The sequence below is a fragment of the Merops nubicus genome, unplaced genomic scaffold (assembly GCF_000691845.1).
Source record: "Merops nubicus isolate BGI_N331 unplaced genomic scaffold, ASM69184v1 scaffold4901, whole genome shotgun sequence".
NCBI classification, from domain to species: Eukaryota; Metazoa; Chordata; class Aves; order Coraciiformes; family Meropidae; genus Merops; species Merops nubicus.
In genome coordinates this window covers 1-17,528 of record NW_008587455.1, presented here as the reverse complement: position 1 = coordinate 17,528, position 17,528 = coordinate 1, and the positions used below count along the sequence as shown (strand labels likewise).

The window sequence follows — 17,528 nt, the reverse complement described above, 5'->3', positions numbered from 1 at the left end:
GCACTAGCTCATGATTCTGATTTCATGAAAGTCAGGAGACATTCAGCACTTTGCCCCTGCAGAACACACTTTTTTTTCTGTGGCAGGAACAGGGTTACACAGAACTACTCATGACGTGTTTGTGTTCTGTGTCCTGTAATGGCCACTAACACTGTTACTGTATGTATAACGCTCTTGAACAAATCAGGTTTCTCATAAATAAAGTTTAATGAATGAGAAATAAAACCCAATTCTCACTTTTACAAATTAAATATTGCAATAAGGATGTTTTCTTAAATCAGACTTGCATTTCAAATAGAAATCTCAGCTACAAAGACCATTAAATACAGCGCTGCAAGGCAGAAAATGAAGTCACATTCAATAACGTGCTGTCTTACAGCTACAAAACTGAGGGTTCCCAATTTTTAGGAAATATTTCTATCCTATAAATACCTCAAATGAACCCCAATGCTTGAAACACAACTTATCTTCTCATGGAAAATTTTTGGGATTTAAATTTGTAGGCCCAACATCACATTGTTTAGAAAGTAAAATCTGTTATTGCACTGTGAGAATCTCGATATCAAATACCTTTTCCACTTGGCAAGGATGATGGAGTACCTGGTAGCCTGACACAGTCTCCTCTGGGCTAGCAGACCTAGAGATGCATCCAGCAGCAGCAGCACGTGTCAGTTTGTCCTGCAGCAGCTTAAAGCAAGTTCTGCCAGAGAGTCTCACTGCTCAGTCAGCAGGGAGCACGTTTGGTTGCTGCAGGTCCCTGGGTCTGTTCCATCTGCAGCGATTACACCTCAAGGAAGTTTATCACTGTGCCTCTTTTCACATAGTCTGAAGCTGGTAAACTCTTGCACCTTTCTTCAAAAGATAACCCTGATCATTTAGGGATCCAATAAAGCTTTCAAAATCAGATACCTGGGAAAGAGAAACAAAAATAAGTATCAAATTGGGAGAATGACTTTTTAATTGATGTAAAGCAACAGTTTAAAAGAACTTGGTGAAATAAAGCGAGCTAAGGATATGTTAGTTTCCTTAGCAAACCCCTGACCTGCTCGGCAGTGGCAACAATCAGTTGCACCCTTTTGTGCTCTATTTACACTTTATGGCATGTAGAAAATACAAGGAGTAACCTATGTAGAAATCTGAGTTCTGAAACACAAGTACCTACCAAAGAAAAGCTGGGTTTCTACAACTCTCACTGATTTCCAAGTGTATGTTACAGCTATGTAACTTTGAAAGGGCAAAATGTATTTTACAGATAAAGGGAAAAAGTAGAACTGACTGAGCTGTATGTAACTAGTTGCTGAATGGATGAATGAAGATGTGAGAAGAGGGCTGGCAGTAGCATGTTCTGTCAGGCAGGATTAGGTACAGCCTGGAGACTGACACTGTCTCACCTCAGCAGGCCAGAGCAGGTTAACCAGGTAACAGCAAGAGCAGCACTATTGCCTTTATGAAGCTCCATAGAATTAGAATTTCCAGAGAAATGAATGTGAACCTCAAGTTCCACAGAACTTGAGTTTCCAGAGAAATTTATTATCGCTGCTTTTCCATTCATTACACCTGAAATCCAGTTTTAAGTTTTAAATTGGTATGTAAGGTTTTTATCATGAACCAAAAAGTAGAATCAGCTATCAGTATTCTTCATTTGGCTGAAGTGCCCCACAAGAACAGAACACAGATCAACTACAGGATAAAACACATTTGTGTCCATGTGTCCTGCATGAAGTTCCTCTCGAGTTATAGTATTAGGATTCTTGAGGCAGGAGGAAAACCCAGAAGGCATATTTGGGCCAGAGAAGGCCAAGCAGAAATGTCACTGCACTGCTGAAATAGAACACCACATCATCTGAATTTGGGAATTAAAATAGGTGCTCCCTGGGGAGCCAGAGGCAGTAAAGTATACTGAAACCAAAATCACCTTTCACGAGACACAGCAGAATCTTGTGAAGGAGCAGCTCCAGAAGCAGAAGCAACAACCCTTAGCAGTGCAAGGAGTTGTTGCAGTCCAACAGCTAGTAAGATTAGTAAAGCTTACAAAGGCATTTCAGGAAGATTTTTCAGCCTAAAAGCAGCAAACACTGCTTATTTCTGGTCATCACAGAGAGGCACAACAGCTGTACCTTCTCCACTTCCCATTTGACAATAAATCAGGTTGACTGGTCTCACAGTTTGTTGCTGGGTTCCAAACTTACTCGTATTTGTAGCTCCTTTGCGATCTCTCGAAGCTGTTGCAAGTCAAAGAGATTGTTGTAAGTTCTCTCTGCAATACTGTTGAGGGCAGAAACAAATCTCTTTGCTTGTGACCGATTGCTCATCCCAGAGCCGTGCTGTGAACGTTCAAAGTCCAGTTTTCCAAACTCATCGGAGTAAGTCCCCAGCATGCTAAAAAGATTAAAAAAGATCAGCAGGAGGTAAATCAAGAGTACAAGGATTTGTTTCCTGAAACAACTGCTTGAGAAAGCTTACAGAGGCCACATAGGAAACTATCCCCTAGTAAGGCAGTCGCTATCTAGGGAACTGAGACTGTACAAATCACTTTTAAGCTGTTCAACTGCAACAGCAGAGAGTAATGACACGAGAGAAATAAAACCTCTCTGGCAGCACCTTGTGTCTAAGCTGCTGCACATGGGTATATGCAAGTGCTGTGATGACAACTCAGAGGCCTAAGCAACTGTATTCAGCCTCCAGTTGGAGGCAGTTTTTAAAGAAGAGCTAACAGATCTGAATATTGACATCATGGGATCATGGGCCTAAACCTGAAAAAGTCATTTCTTCACTGTGCAGATCTGTATTTAGGAAAACAACCCTCTTTTGAATGAATAGCAGTATGATGCTTTATTTGTTTCTAAAAGCAGCATGTGTTACCTATATTTCATTATTTCTATTACATCCTCAGCATCTTCTTTGGTAGATTTCTCCCTTAATTCCAGCCTTGATCGTGCCTTAAAACAAGACAAAAAACACCCCACAAGGGTATGTTTAAGATAGGTTATAATTGATGTGAAAAAAAAAACAAACCCTACAATCAGTCTACAACAAGCACAAATTTTAGGAGCACAGATGGAACCTGAGCCTACAGGATTTAGAGGAACATTCTTCTATTTTTTTAATAGCTTTTCAAATGTCATCTCCTGCATTATTAGGCTGGAGCTTGGAGTTTACTTGCTTGTTAACAGTATATTCTTGAGAAGGAGCAGATCAAAAATAGTGTTTTTAAGGCACAGATTTAGGGAAAAAAAGCAGCAGTTTCAGTTCAAGACAGTGTGCTCCTGCCTGCACTTACTTTTTCTCTTTTTGAGGCAAGTGCAGTTTCTTAGAAGAGACTTAGCTGAAAAGTCAAATCCCTGAACAGAATTAGTTCCATTCTAGCTCAAAACAGAACAATTCTCTTTCCACTCCCTCAGGAGCTTTTTACTTTATAAGAGGTTTTAAGCAACAGTAGTTCTCAAACATTGGTAAGTCTCTTCCATTCTCACTTTTTTTTAAAATAACAGAAAAGCAGAGCAATGAATAAACTGTGAAAAAGTATAGGGTATCAGTAGTAGTTTAGGAATAATCTCTTTGCCCTTTGCTCCCTGAAGTATTAGAGCTTGCATTTACCTCTGTAAGTCGAATCAGGGACTCTAGCTGCCTCGTGGTGATTGGTGTGCTGTCTGCTCCCTGGTTCTGCTTCCGGAGCTCAAGGTAGAATTCCTGGAGGACCTGAGCAGCTTCTGGAGATAAACTTGGGTGAACGTACTGCCGAGCATATCCGACATACTTCCTCAGCAGCTGATGTGGAATGGCATCAAAGTTTTCTCCTGGTAAGATCTAAGCCAATGACAAAGAAGTTAGATTTCTGTCTGTCAGAACCCTATACAATATAAATTTTAATATAAAATCCTCATCTTCTAGGCTTTATCTGGTCAAATCTTCACTGCAAAGGCTTTAGTGCTTCATATATGAACAGTGTACATAAAGAGTCCATACACTGTGCTTAGATGTGTAATTAAACACACTTGGCTATTTCAGAAAAAGCTGCTGAAGCTTCTCATTTGCAATAATAAGTGTCAAATATTATTTAGCTATATCAAGAATTTTTTCTGAAAATGAGAAAACCCATTTTCCCAATCGTTATAAGGTGTAGCCCCACAGAAGATTAAACCATCACTGCTGATGTTCTAATCCCAGGAGTGCACAGGTTCAGCTCCAGTAAGGGAAATTTCTCCCAAGACCTAGCATTTGACAATATCAGCCCTCACACTGATGATCACTTATGTTCAATAAGAAATATGCTTCCTCTCCTGAAATCCCTAAACCTGTCATGAGTTGCAGATGCCCAAAGATTTCTTTACACACTGCTTTATTATAGATTTGTTATATCCAGTCTAGTCAACACAGCATGTCTGCTTTAGAGCATCTCAGCAAAGTATCTTCTCACTACTACAACTGAAAAAAAAACAACTCAGCCAATAAATTCTCTCCTGGGTGGGGATGAAGATTGCCTGAGACATCTTTAGTGGCTCCAGCAGGGTGCCTAATGTTCCTACCGAGTGTCTGTTGTAGCTAACTAGTGGCTGAAGCCTGAAATGCTGCTGCTTTAATTGAGAGCAAATTCCCATGAGGAGAACAGGAGTGTAAGACTGCGGACATCTGGCAGGTCCGAGCGCGAAGAGGAGCCCAGGAAGGGGCCCGGGGAGGGTGGGAGGCCAAGCCCTACCTTGAGCCTGTCGAGCAGCGGTCGGTCGGAGGGGAGCTGGAGCAGGGAGCGCTCCTGGGTGCCGGCAGGGGCCGTGCCGGCGCTGCTGCTCCCTGCCCGCCGCCCTGCCCGCATCGCCAGCACGTGCTCCGACAGCAAGTGGTCGTGGTCTTCGTTTGGGGTGTCCAGCAAAATGAAAACCAGGTCAAATCTCGACAGCAAAGCACTCCCCATTCTAGAGCAAAGACAAGACAACCACACGGTGCTCATGAAGAAGCGGAGAAGTTGCAGCAACTCTGCTCCATTTCAAAGACACTCGAAACAAATCCTGCCTCATTCATTCAGAATAAACTAGAACAGCAACTTCTCTCTCCAAAGCCATGAAAAATTATTACTGTAAGTTTGTGTTCAAGCTCCAGGAAACTAGAAAAGCCATTATAGACAAGCTAGAAGACCACCAGCAGCATCGACTGCTGAATGTGAACTAAACAAGCAGCATTTCAGAGATTGCTCACTTTAAGTTCTCAGACACAGTTTTGGCTTTGTTGTAATGTCCTCCAACTGGGTTGGCTGCAGCAATAATAGACGTCCGAGCTGGCAAACTGCAAACGACGCCAGCCTTGGCAAGGCTGATGCTTTGTTGTTCCATGGCTTCCAACAACGCCTGATGCTGGTTTCCCATCTTATCAAATTCGTCTATTCCACACATGCCTGGAAGCAATTAGCACAGGACAAAAGATTTATTAGAAGAGACATGAGCTGATGGACAGGTGTATGCTACAATCCAGTGCTACATCAGAAGTCCAACCTAGAGTCCTAGGGACTGCAGGAGACATTGGACCAAGTCTCCATTGCAGTGAGGTTTCTTTTCATTTCATGGTGCCACAGCTGAACCTTTATGAAGTTGACCTGGACCTTTAAGAAGTTGACCTGGCTTGCAGAAGCAGTGTCTAGATTACACATTAAGATGACAAAGTGATCTTTTAAAAAATAGAAGTGGACTACATAGCTCATAAGCCAGCTGTTTTTTTCAAAACCAGTAAGAGTCCAGCAGCTACCATTAAGTCAGAAATTTCTCAACAAGGGAATCCTAATTCTTTGACACATTAAGTGAGGCTGGTATGTGAACTGTGGAACTCCAGCTTTATACACCTGGAAAGGCAGGAACCACCTCCAGAGAAGTCACTGGAGAAGCTCAGAACTTCCTGAGGTGTGGAAAGCCAATATCATTCTTCACACTTACATTTTTAGTCCACAGTTACACAAGCTCTGTAGTTAATCTTAGCCTCAGCAGCTCACACAGCCCTGCCCCACACATGGCCATACAAAACCTGCAGCATTACAAGGATTACCTTGATCTCCAAGCACTAAAGCACCAGCTTCCAAGGCAAAATCTCCAGAAGCACCATCTCTAGACAGTGTAACAGTCAGGCCAGAGCTGGTAGAAGTGTTACCACAGACATACACACCTCGAGGAGCAACGTTACACACTGCCTAGAAGAGAAATAAATGCTTTATCCCTCCCCAAGGTGAAGAATTTCATAAGCCTTATTCTAAAGAAACGATTCAAAGTGAAGCCAAATTTGTTTCTTTCTACTTAATGTGGCCCAACAGTGAAGTCATAACTCCTTGCAAGCCCACGAGACATACTTCTGAGAAACAGTAGAAGTAACTTTGGTCACAATACTTGCAGCACAGCCATGCCTGTGTTATTAAAACAACTAGGACCTTGGGCACAGCACTTATATTTCAAAGCTGAAATGTGGGACATGCAATCCATCACAGAACTGCAGACAGATAGTCTCTCTCTCTTCTGGTCCCAAGGTCTATTTAGACTGATATCTTGTCCTAGTGCCCAACACATGCTGCTTCAAAGGCAGCATGCACAGTTCTCCCCACAGCTAGGTGATAAAGGACAGTCCTAGTCTTCTCTATGCCTCTGGTATCCAGAAAACAGCCTACAGTTTCAAACATGACCTAGAAAAGCAAAGTGTGGTAAGCTTGGACAAACATTTTGCGGTTAAATTTGCCTAGAATACAGTTATAAGTAGATATTCCCAGTAAATCTTTATAGTTACTGTTGCCTTTGTTTTATTTAAATGATAAATAAAACCAAAAAGCACATTTTTATATACTCCTCAAAGCGTATTTGTTCAGTACCAGATATGTGAAAGTACTGAAGAATAATAATAAAAACAAACCAAAACAAAACAGAAAATCCCTAGCTCCTATTTTTTCTCCTTGGGATTTTTTTTCTGTGGCAGTGATGACTGAGAGAAGCCTTGTCTCAGGGTGCTATCTGAGGAACTGATTCTGAGCTTTTCTTGGATGACATTCTGTTATTTAGTAACAAATAATTTACTGTATGCCAGTGTCACCATTCAATGAAAAAAAAAAAAACGTTGAAAAATTAGTTTGCCAAGCTGCTTGCATACAACTCCATCACTTTGGTTCAGTCACTGCAAGTCACATCCTAATATAACATGTCCACATTAGAAGCAGTCAGACTTCTTAAATGAGGTGTGCAACGCTGCAGCTCTAGGTGAACTCTGTCCCTCCTTCACTTCCCAGCAACCATGGGAAAAGACATGGGACTTCAAAACCAGTCCATTTAGAATTAAAAGTTTTTTTACTAACTGATTTTGTCAGTCATGCAGAATTGCCCTCCAAGATTAGAACCCAAACACAGCAGTGGGTCCCTTTCCCAAAAACTCAAGATCTGTGCTACCAACACAGAAACAGGGCAAGAGAATGGAAGGAAACCTCACAGAAGATGAGTGACATGGTAATTAAAGTCACTGCCCTAGTTTGAAGTAGAACAGAGCTAATTCTGTTCAATTATTTTACTTTTTAGCTAATCTCTTCTAACCAACTGCACTTTCTGAAGTTAATGGCAGATTTTGGCAGTGTCTGCTTCTAGCAATGGTAACGCTCCACGTTTGGGGTTACTGCCAAGGATTGGTGTGCAGACCAAGGTCACTGCTAAAACTTGTGTACCATGTTGTGGGGTGCAGAAAGTGAAAGGTTGCACCTGCAGGGAGGGCAGATGGGACAGGTGACCCTAAACTAACCAACAAGTTATTCCATCCCATATACATCATATTCAGTATAAAGCTGAGGGATCAAAAGGGTCAAGCTCTCTGCTTCAATGGTCAGCATCTCAGAACTCTCTATGTTTTGCCTCAATCCATGTTTTCCTGACTCCAGTTCCAGAATCCAGCTCCTGAATCTGGTTCCCATCCACCACTGAGTCCAGTCTGGGATTTCCTCAGTGCCTGCTCCACAGCATCAGTGGTGACAGTGACATAACTGCCATCGCGGGGTGGGTTCAATGCTGGTTTTGTACAGATTTGTGGATATTCCCTTTTATTATTATTTTCATTAAAGCTGTTTCAGTTTTCTTCCCCAATCCATAAGTCTTCCTCTTTGGGAAGGGAGAGGGATTAACAGAGAGACATCTGTCAGTCTAGTGGACTTTCTGTACTATCTTACATTTGAGGCACCCTACATGAACAGGCAGCTCAAGCCAGGCTCAAACAACCCTTTAGTCTCAGCACAGCTAACCTACCATGCTTACAAGAACTCAAGATAATGAAGAACCAGAGAAAAATACAGACAATAGAAATAAATGAACCCATACTTGCAGCATTTGACTCTTTCCTAATCCTGGATCTCCAACCACCAGCACATGTGGATCTCCTCGCACTGGGATTCTGTTCTTGTCGTCCACAAACTTCTGACATCCCCCAAATAATGCCAGGGCCAAACCTGCTTTTACAATCTGTAGTGGTACATACCAACACTTGTAAGTATTTGATCATGGTGACCAATGCTGACAGCTCTCTAGAACTGGCTGTAATAACCCTTTCCTTCTGGACAGCTGCCATCTCCTTGTCATTAACAGTGACTGTGAGTCATAGTCACTTGTAAATAGTCCTTGCCCCTGCCCCCCTCCCCAGATGAGCTTTATGAATCTTTTAGGAGTTTTTTTGTGGTATAAATATTTAAAATTGAAGTTGCAAGTAGAAATGTTAAATTACTTACCTCATGGCCATAAATTGCAGGACAAAGAGAGCTGAAAAATAATGAACAGTGTAACATAAGGGGAATATAAATCTTGTATTATTATACACTTTTAGTCAGCTGTTACTGAATTTCCAACAGATTCAGTTTAAATCGGCAGCATCAAATTTCTTTAAATTTCCAGATTACCAAGTATGCTTGAAGTCAGAAAAGCCTTTCATCTGAGTTCACACAAACACAGGGGAGAACCAGTTTCCCACTGGTTTCTACACCCATTCTTATCTTAATCCAGTAGCTACTTGTAAACTTCCTTCTAAAGGTGCTGGTTTCATGTTCTTTGACTCCACTGGGTGGGTCTGAAGGACACTCCAGCTAGAAAAACACTTCTCAGTCTGAACTGAGGGTTTTTCACACCCTCTGCTCAGTTCTTGCACCTCTTTCCTCTGCTATAGAAGAGCAGAGAACAAAGTAGTATGTGTAAGCTGAAGTTACACACAGAAGAGTAAAATTAATTGTTTTTTTTTATCCATAGCTCTGTCTCAGGGTTGAACTAAGCCACTCCTAACTTCCCTGTATCCTTAAATCCTTCCCAAAGTCCTAATATCCCCACTGCAATACTTTCACTTCCTCCCAAGCCCCTTGCCCACTAAAGCTTGTTAAATGTCTGTGGTAGCTGTTGCACAAGCCGTAGACATTTCACAGCTTTAACATCAGCTGTCATGTTTGTCTGCAGGTGATCGTGCAGACTCAGAAGCCTAATCCTAGACCTAGTCTAGGTCTGACACAACTTACTTCACGATGAGCCTGAAGAGGTTCTCCTCAGCTTGAATTTCTTGAACAGCATAGAGGTCTTTAAGTGAAAACTCCATGAAGGATCTTTGAAAAGTCTCGTCAAAATTCTTTGGTTTTTGTCCTTTACTGTTGCTGACAGAATTTGCCTCAATGTACAACAAGAACATACACTTGTCATTCTTATTTTTAGAGGCTCCTATGAGAAAAATTGAGAAAGGATAAAGGACTATTTTTTTTCTGTTGTTAAGTACTGATGTTATTTACAAATGGCATAGGGCAATTCAGAAATACCAAGTACAGCCATGTGCACAGTAAAGTTCATAGTCAAATTATTGAACATCTTCATTCTCAAAAAAAAAAAATGATGCAAAGTAAGCTTCTAGTTATATTTGATCTTTAAGTTCCCTCCATCTAGGTACACAAAATATTTTGCTGGATTAGGAGGGTATATGTACAGAGAATTTTCTCCCAGAATAAGTGATGTTTTCCAGGAATTTTAAGTTATTGTATTATTCTAGTCAAGTAAAAGTTGAATATAAAATGTTTCTACTCAATATTCAGAGGAAAAAAAAACATAATGAGGACATGTAGCTTAATAATTTATCATTTTCTATATCCCTGATGATTACTGAGCAGAGAGTGCAGTCCCACAGTAAATCAGTACTGAAGTTCTCTGCAATATATCCTGTTACATGTGTGCACAACACATTTCTTCTCTTGGGGCGAAAAAAGAAGTTGTAAAATTTCTCCAGGGAGGACTAAACTAAGGAAGGTAATGCTCCTTCACAACAGTGTGATAGTTTTCCTATCGTTTGAAGAAGACATTAAAGGGAAAAGGTGAAGCAAACAAGGAGTCTCAGTGAGACTTCAGGAAATAAGGATGTCCCCTCTGCATTAGTGGTCCAGAGAAGGCTTTCCTATCAAAACCTCAAATGTCAGACTGACACCAGGCTCAGGACCACCATTGTGTATAGTCCAGCAGGTTGCAAAACTCTCTAGAAGGGAACCATAGAGAGAGCACTGCTCTTGTATAGCAGTGCCTCTGGCTTTTTCAAAGTAACTCTTCAGAATAAACCTTGAGGGATTTCTGAAGCAACATAGACTTAATGCATTTACTCCTTTGAGAGCCCAAACTAAGGGTGGTGGCTGCTGTTGTTCTTGTGTAATCACTAGAGGAATCCCACTGGGGAGAATGTGTTCTCAGAGGACGCACTGTACCTTCCTCAGTGCTGGACACCTTCACAATCCCTGTGATTGTGACCATGTCTCCTGGAACACAGCTGTCCACAAGATCCTGAACCAGCTCACATTCGATGGTGCGAGGGATCCGGCCCGACTCCCGCTGATCATCCGACATCAGCTCCTGCACCCTGCAGGACACGAGATGAGCCACCAGCTCCCTCACAGCCCGGGAGAGCTGCAGCTGCCTGCTTCCAGCCCAGCCTTTCCAAACCGGCAGGGGGGCAGGCAGCAGAAACGCCCTGGGGAACTCCAAAAACACCAGTGCTGAACTGGGAGAAACAGATTTTTTCAGTGTACAGAATGCCAGAAAAATGAGAAAGACAGTTTAACTATCAGCTCCAGAAACAAAAAAAAAAAAAGCATAAACCCTGATTTCTGGCACTGATGAGGACATCTATGGAGAAATAAGTGCAGTACCTGAAATCAGATGGACCTCACATACAAAAATGAAGAGGTCAGGTGACATATGGCCCTGATGAATGCCTAACTGGCATTTTAACCCTAGCAAAAGCCCAAGAAATTTCTCAGACCATCACAACTGTTCACTCTTTGTACAGCTGTAAAAGGCTGGCAACTAGCAAATTCTTTAAAAGGTTCCAGATTGGGCTCTGCATTTAGAGCTCTGACAGTTTCCCTCTAAGCTCAAGTCAAGCTTTTCTTCAGAAGCTGTGATGAGCAGCACCCTCTAGAGCTGCTGACAAGAACATCAGCGCTCATTTTTAAAATGAATTTTTAAATTACTTTTATTACAGAACATTTATAGAGAAAAATATATTTAGATGTCATTTGGCACAAGACTTTTGATACAGTGCATGTGAACATACAGAATCTCAATGTAAGAAGTGAGAAAGAATAAGCAGTCTTGTTTTTTTTTCTAAGACAACAGCCTTACTGCAGCAAGCTAGCAGGATGGACAAGAAATCACATCAAACTCTTCTGAATGTGTATGATGGGACAATAGTAGGATGGCCACAGAACTAATAGCAATAGTAAGATGGAAGCAATGAAAACCAGATCTGCTGTCCACCTTCCTACACTTGAACATTGTTCATTCCTGTAGAAATTGTGACTTGTTCCCCCTTAGCAAAGATCTCACAAATTTTAGGCTGATTGGACTTAGAGAGCAGACAGATGGTCGAAGCATTATTTCCTCCTACTTATTGTACCTTAAGGACAGGGGGACACATTATCACTTCAAACTAAGATTTTCAACCCTTAAATTTAGTTTCAGTTCATTCAAGTCAACTGTCACAGCTGACCAATGTAATTTAACAGGGCTTTTCTAGCAGACTTACAGCTCCTTTGAGGGAATCATTAAATAAAAGATGCAAATAGAAATGATGAAGGAAAAGCTGCAAAGAGCATAAACTGAACATTTCTGAAGAATAATCAGAAAAAAAAATCAGCCATGGTAGGAGGAAATTCAAAGAAGCAATTATATTGGGTAGATTTAATATAGAAAGTATACTAGTGCTCAGATAAAACAACCACTTTGTAACACAGATTTTTGGAGACCACATGGGGCAAAACAATAAGATTGTTACAGTTACACAGTACAAGAGGGACTGAGCCATCCTGTCACTTTTTGCCTACCCTGTTGCCTTACATTTTTGTGCAGAAGAGAAGAGATGCTTACTTAACAGACTGCCAGTCCACTGTGGTGGTTAAAGGAGAGCTTCTGTCAGCTGTGAAGGATCGCCCACGGCACTCAGGAATAAGACACTATAACAACAGGAATTCTAATTAAGTCTCAACCTTTCTTAAAATCACTATTTGAAATAGCCTTATTTGATTAAAAAGAAAAGCAAAACAACGTGATTGATTAACACTGTTTCAGGAAAAAAGCTAGTCACATTAGGACTACAAATTAGCTCACATATAATTAATGAAGAGTTATGGAGCACAGAAACCTGATCCCCAACTCAGTTGATAGAACCAATACAGCTGCAGTGTATGATCCCCTTAGTGAACTGGTTTGAGTTTTTGGGTGTTGGGAAGGTGGTGGGTAGTTTTTCATTAGGCTTTGTTTGATTTTTGACGTTTTGGTGGTGTTCTGTTTGTTTTTTAACACTTGTAGATGTTCCAGAGGAGGTATTTTTTTCGCTTGAGCACATCAGATAGCACAAAATAACCAGGCACTGCCCTATGTCTAATGACTTTCAAAATCTAGATTAAAAAAACCAGTAAAATTAAAATAGAAAGTTCTCAAAAAAAAAAAATCAAAACCCAATCCAAGCACAGAAAACCACAGCAATGAGGTGGAGGAGGGTTTTAAACGTGACTGGTGAAATGGAAATGAAGAGATTTTTTTTTCCTAGATTTGAGGGAGTTTTGATATACTGCTTTTGCTTCAGCAAGATACAATATTTTTTTTCAAATAACAAGGGTTTGCAGCAATACAAAGTTTCATGGTAAGTTTAATTTTTTCTAATGTGTCAGTTGTTTAACCTAACTTTAAAGATGAGTTTTATTTTTTTTAATTAATACCAACGGTGCTGCTTTTTGTCACATCGCTACAGATAAAGGAAAAGAATGAAATTTAAATGGTTTTAGCTCACCTTAGTTGGAAGAGTGTACTTTCCATCAGGTAAAGGAACACCCTGAACATCTCCACACGTGCCACAGACAAAAGCCAGCTTAGTGCACAGGGGCTTGATGTTGCTGACCCGCACGACGGTGCCACGCAAGGCAACGTACTTCCCGTAGCAGTTGGCACGGATGTTCCTCAGCTGGGTCAGTGGATCATAGTTGTACACCCTGCAAAAAAGCTAAGCATTAACATTTTGAAAGCTTACTACACTTAAATGCAGAACAAAACCACCCAATAAAACCGAACAACCCAACCCCCAAACAACCAAAATCCCACACTCAACAACAAAAAGGTTTACACACTCATTATTAACAGTAATCCAGAGGAATGATTAGAAATATTTTGTCTGTGGAGCCATGGCATAGTGTTTGATTCCTGTTCTACAAAGCAGTGTGACATTTAATGTTCCCTGAGAGTACATACCTCAACAGCTGTACAGCGTGGTGAGTGACATCTCCCTTCTCTAACCAAGACTAGCAATACAACAGAAAGTACTTTATAGTCATCTATAAGCATCTCTTTGAATTATTTTGGGTTAAGATCAAAGTTTAGACTTGTGAGACAAAAGGATCGAAGATTTATTATGCCTGTGTTCCAAAAGGGTGAGTTTGTGTTTCAACAACAAGAGAACCTGCCATGAGGTACAACACACTGCACCTTGTTAAGGACAACAAAGAGTTCAGAATAACAAGCTTGAAGCAGAACAATTTGGCATGCAGTGGACCTCATATGGTTGGCCAGTCCAGCCCCACTGCTCAAGCAGGGTCAGCTACAGCAGGTTTCCCAGGTATGTGTCCCATTGAGTTTTGAACATATTTGTGGAGACTACACAACATTTCTCACAGTAAAATAGTGTTTTCTCCTGTTCACATGGAATTTTAACTGTTTTAATTTGTATCTACTGTCCCTTGCCCTGTCACTGGGCACCAATGAGAAGAGTCTAGCTACTGAAACCCCAGGTTTTCCTGCACCCTCCACTTAGGACTCTGAGCACCCTGTCTGTGCTGCAAAACCATTTTAGAAGCAAGGCATTTTACTGACTTATTGAATACTTTTCTCTACAGCATAATGTTCCACAACTGCCTCTTAGAATTTATGTATCTTATATGTATCTTTTTTGGCCACAGTTTTTCTTCCTAAACACATTCTATTGTGTTGTTAAAAGAGTGCAGCTTTATAACAAAGCAAAATTAAAAAATATATCCTAGTAGTTAACAATAATAACAGTAGCTACAATTCTTGTAAGTATATGCTTAATCAGAGTAAGTGTAACCTCAGCTTCTTAATTTTGAGTTAAAGTTTGATCACTTAGAATTAATATTCTTGAGACTGTCTACCAGTAATCATTCAACAGATCTAAGCTAAGATGAAATAACACATCCTCATACACCACTGTCACAACATCCATACAAAGTTAATAATTTATGTAGTTTATGTAGTTTGTTTTACACTCTCCAAATCAGCCTCTTTACAAAGAGGAGCCTTTTGCTAACAACAAGCTGGATGATAATCACTGCCCCAGTAAACTGCAGAAATTTGCATAGTTCTGTTTTTAATCAATATATGCTTTACAGAAGAGTTGTTCTACTTGTAAGTTCTTTATAAGCTTTTCTAGTTACAAGAGCTTGTTCAGCTGATTTGCATAGTTCTGTTTTTAATCAATACATGCTTCACAGAAGAGTTGTTCTACTTGTAACTATAAAAGCTTATAAAGAACTTACAAGAGCTTGTTCAGCTCATAAGGTTTCATTTGACTTTTTTTCTTCACCAGGACAGTTCAGCCTTTGCCCTGGTGAAGGAAAAAGCAAAATGTAGAGTGTTCTTCTGGAGACAGCTTCACAGAGTCAGGTCTGTCAGTAAAATAAACATGTAAACCTTCTGCACTATGCATGGATGCTAACAACCATTAGACAAGAATCACATAGATCTTCCTGGGAAAAAAAACCAAATACTCAGCACACATTACCTGGCATGAATGAGAGGCACATTTATTATAGGTTCTCCATCAAGGGGTAACCCCTCCTGCACCTGCAGCTCTGCAGCATGCCTTTCCAGATCCTTTGTCAGCACCTAGACAGAGCAGAAAGGCAGAAACAAATGTGTCTCGTGCCATGCAACGTGGATTCAATTTGCTACTAAGTTAGATTACCATCCCTAACAATCAGAGCCCCTTGTTGAAGCCTGAAGAGCTCTCTGCTGTCCCATGACCCCCCTACTAAAGTGTTTTTCTGCTTCTGAGCAGTTTTAAGTTTCATTCTAAACATAATTTAAAACAAACATATTTGCTGTGTTGGATTTTTTATAAAAAAACCCATACAATTATCTTTAATGCTGTGGTCAATGTGTGGAGTTTTGACTGAAGCACAAAAAATGGAGAAATTGTCAACAAGCAGTGAAATGTTACTTTAAGAGACATGGAACAGAGGCAGAAATCCTTAAAGTCTGCTCACCATTCCCCACCAGCCATGGTTCTGCTGCAGGAGGGGGTACACAGCACAGGTAACTCACAGTATATTAAAATAAAAAGACAAAAACAAAAAAACCCCAGGAATTATAACTCCCAATAGGGAGCAACAGAAGTGTTAGGAATACAGTTAATTTTAGTCAATTGCTTTTCTGAGGAGAAAGCAAAATACACCAAGACCAAAGCACTTTCAAAACATGATTTTGTGGGCCATAAGTTCTAATGCTGAAGAAGTGGAAGAGTTTGAGTTTGAAATAAAGAGTATTTTCCTGTAAGAAAGAAAAACCTAGATATTTGGGGTTTCTAACATCATTGCCTCTAAGTCCCACTGGTTCTTTTTCATTGTGAGGGTTATGCTTCTATGTATTAGAACATCATATTTACCTGATGAATTGCCAGACCCATACAGTGCAGTATTTTCTGAGGCATATCTCTTAATTCATCAGATATATTTGGTATCGATTTAGTCAATTCTCTGTCATGTATTAAGTCCTTATAATCCACAAGAATACTTCCTTTTCTTTCTATTTCATCCTGTGAAACATTTAAGGTTTTAAAACACACTTCAAAATGTAAACACAACACATCTAAATCACAGAATGGTTTGGAAGGGACCTTAAAGACCATCTAGTTCCAACCCCCCCGCCATGGGCAGGGACACCACCCATGAGACCAGGTTGCTCCAAGCCCAATCCAACCTGGTCTTGAACACATCCATTTCACATCTATGATGGACATTACACACAAAATTTGTTATTTTACTGTATCAACAATAGGTTGTTGGGGTGGGATGTGTTTTGTTTCTGTTTTACCTTATCATAAAGATCAATGCGTTGCATGAAAAACTTCTCAAAGGCTTGAGTCTTCTGGACAAAAGGAGACTTGTCAGCATAAGCTAATTAGAAACATGCCATGTTAGTAACTGCCACAAATAATTATTTCTGTTTCACAAAATACATAAACAGGTAATTTATCTTCCATTATTTGTCTGTATTCCAAAACTAGGGAAGATGATAGATCTCTACACTATCACAGTACTGTTCTATTGTAAGACCTGTTACAAAACAGAAATTTGTCTAAGGTGACACAGGACAAGGATACAGGATCAAAAAAGGTACAGTAGTGGAATGTATATTCCAGTCTTTGATAGACTGCAAGTTTTATGTGGTAGTTAAAGTGGTTTAAGAAAGAACATATTTTACACTATTCAAGAATCTTTTCCAAGGTTTGGAGCCCACAGAGATTGCAGTATGCCACAAGATTGAAATCTTTCTATTGTCATCATGTTTTTAAATAACAAATACGAATTTTGCTTGCTTGCTGTTGAATTTAACCGCTCTACTTATGGCCAACTCTACAAAACACTGAATAAAATACTTGCTACATCTAGTTTTGGGCTAAGAATACCTTCAGAGAAATAAAGCTTCCAGCCTTTATAGGGAATAAACTGGTCCAGCGTTGACTGAACTAGTCGAGATCTTACTGGAGAAGAAAAAAAAAAAATGAAAATGGAGATCAAAGCAATGGAGATCCTAAAACTTTTCAAGTTTTAATCTCAGTGATTCTTTTGAACACCAGGAGGCAAACAGCTGTAACTGCCTAGTGCAGAAGCAGATTAAAAGCAGAATATTACGGCTTCAGAAAATATAGAAGCATAGGAGCTGGCTCACCAGGTTCGGCTGCTTTCCTGCTCTCTCCCTTCTGTCCTCTGCCTCGCCAGCCGCCTCGCCAGCCCCCTCGCC

At 40.4% G+C, this 17,528-nt stretch overlaps 1 protein-coding gene across 1 annotated transcript; it reads right to left on the bottom strand.

Annotated features, from left to right (window-relative positions):
* Nucleotides 1-816: 816 nt before the first annotated feature.
* MCM8 (minichromosome maintenance complex component 8) lies at nt 817-17,520 on the bottom strand. Its single transcript, XM_008948909.1, has 18 exons — nt 17,457-17,520; nt 17,194-17,268; nt 16,599-16,681; nt 16,171-16,320; nt 15,289-15,392; nt 13,291-13,489; nt 12,369-12,454; nt 10,709-10,860; nt 9,491-9,686; nt 8,720-8,750; nt 8,316-8,456; nt 6,028-6,169; nt 5,191-5,386; nt 4,697-4,910; nt 3,598-3,807; nt 2,863-2,939; nt 2,190-2,379; nt 817-909 (listed from the first exon to the last, which is right to left on the bottom strand). The coding sequence occupies exons 3-18, from the start codon at nt 16,623-16,625 to the stop codon at nt 817-819; spliced, it is 2,208 nt and encodes a 735-aa protein (XP_008947157.1). The 5' UTR covers nt 16,626-16,681; nt 17,194-17,268; nt 17,457-17,520.
* Between the last annotated feature and the right edge of the window lie 8 nt (nt 17,521-17,528).

Bases quoted from the DNA above. Each gene is read 5' to 3' on its own strand.
- MCM8 (XM_008948909.1), bottom strand. From the start codon at position 16,625: ATGCAACGCATTGATCTTTATGATAAG. The intron at 5,387-6,027 runs GTAATCCTTGTA...AATTGCTTCCAG, and splicing joins TTTAGTGCTTGGAGATCAAG to GCATGTGTGGAATAGACGAA. The intron at 3,808-4,696 runs GTAGGGCTTGGC...TCATTGGCTTAG, and splicing joins CGCTGCTCGACAGGCTCAAG to ATCTTACCAGGAGAAAACTT.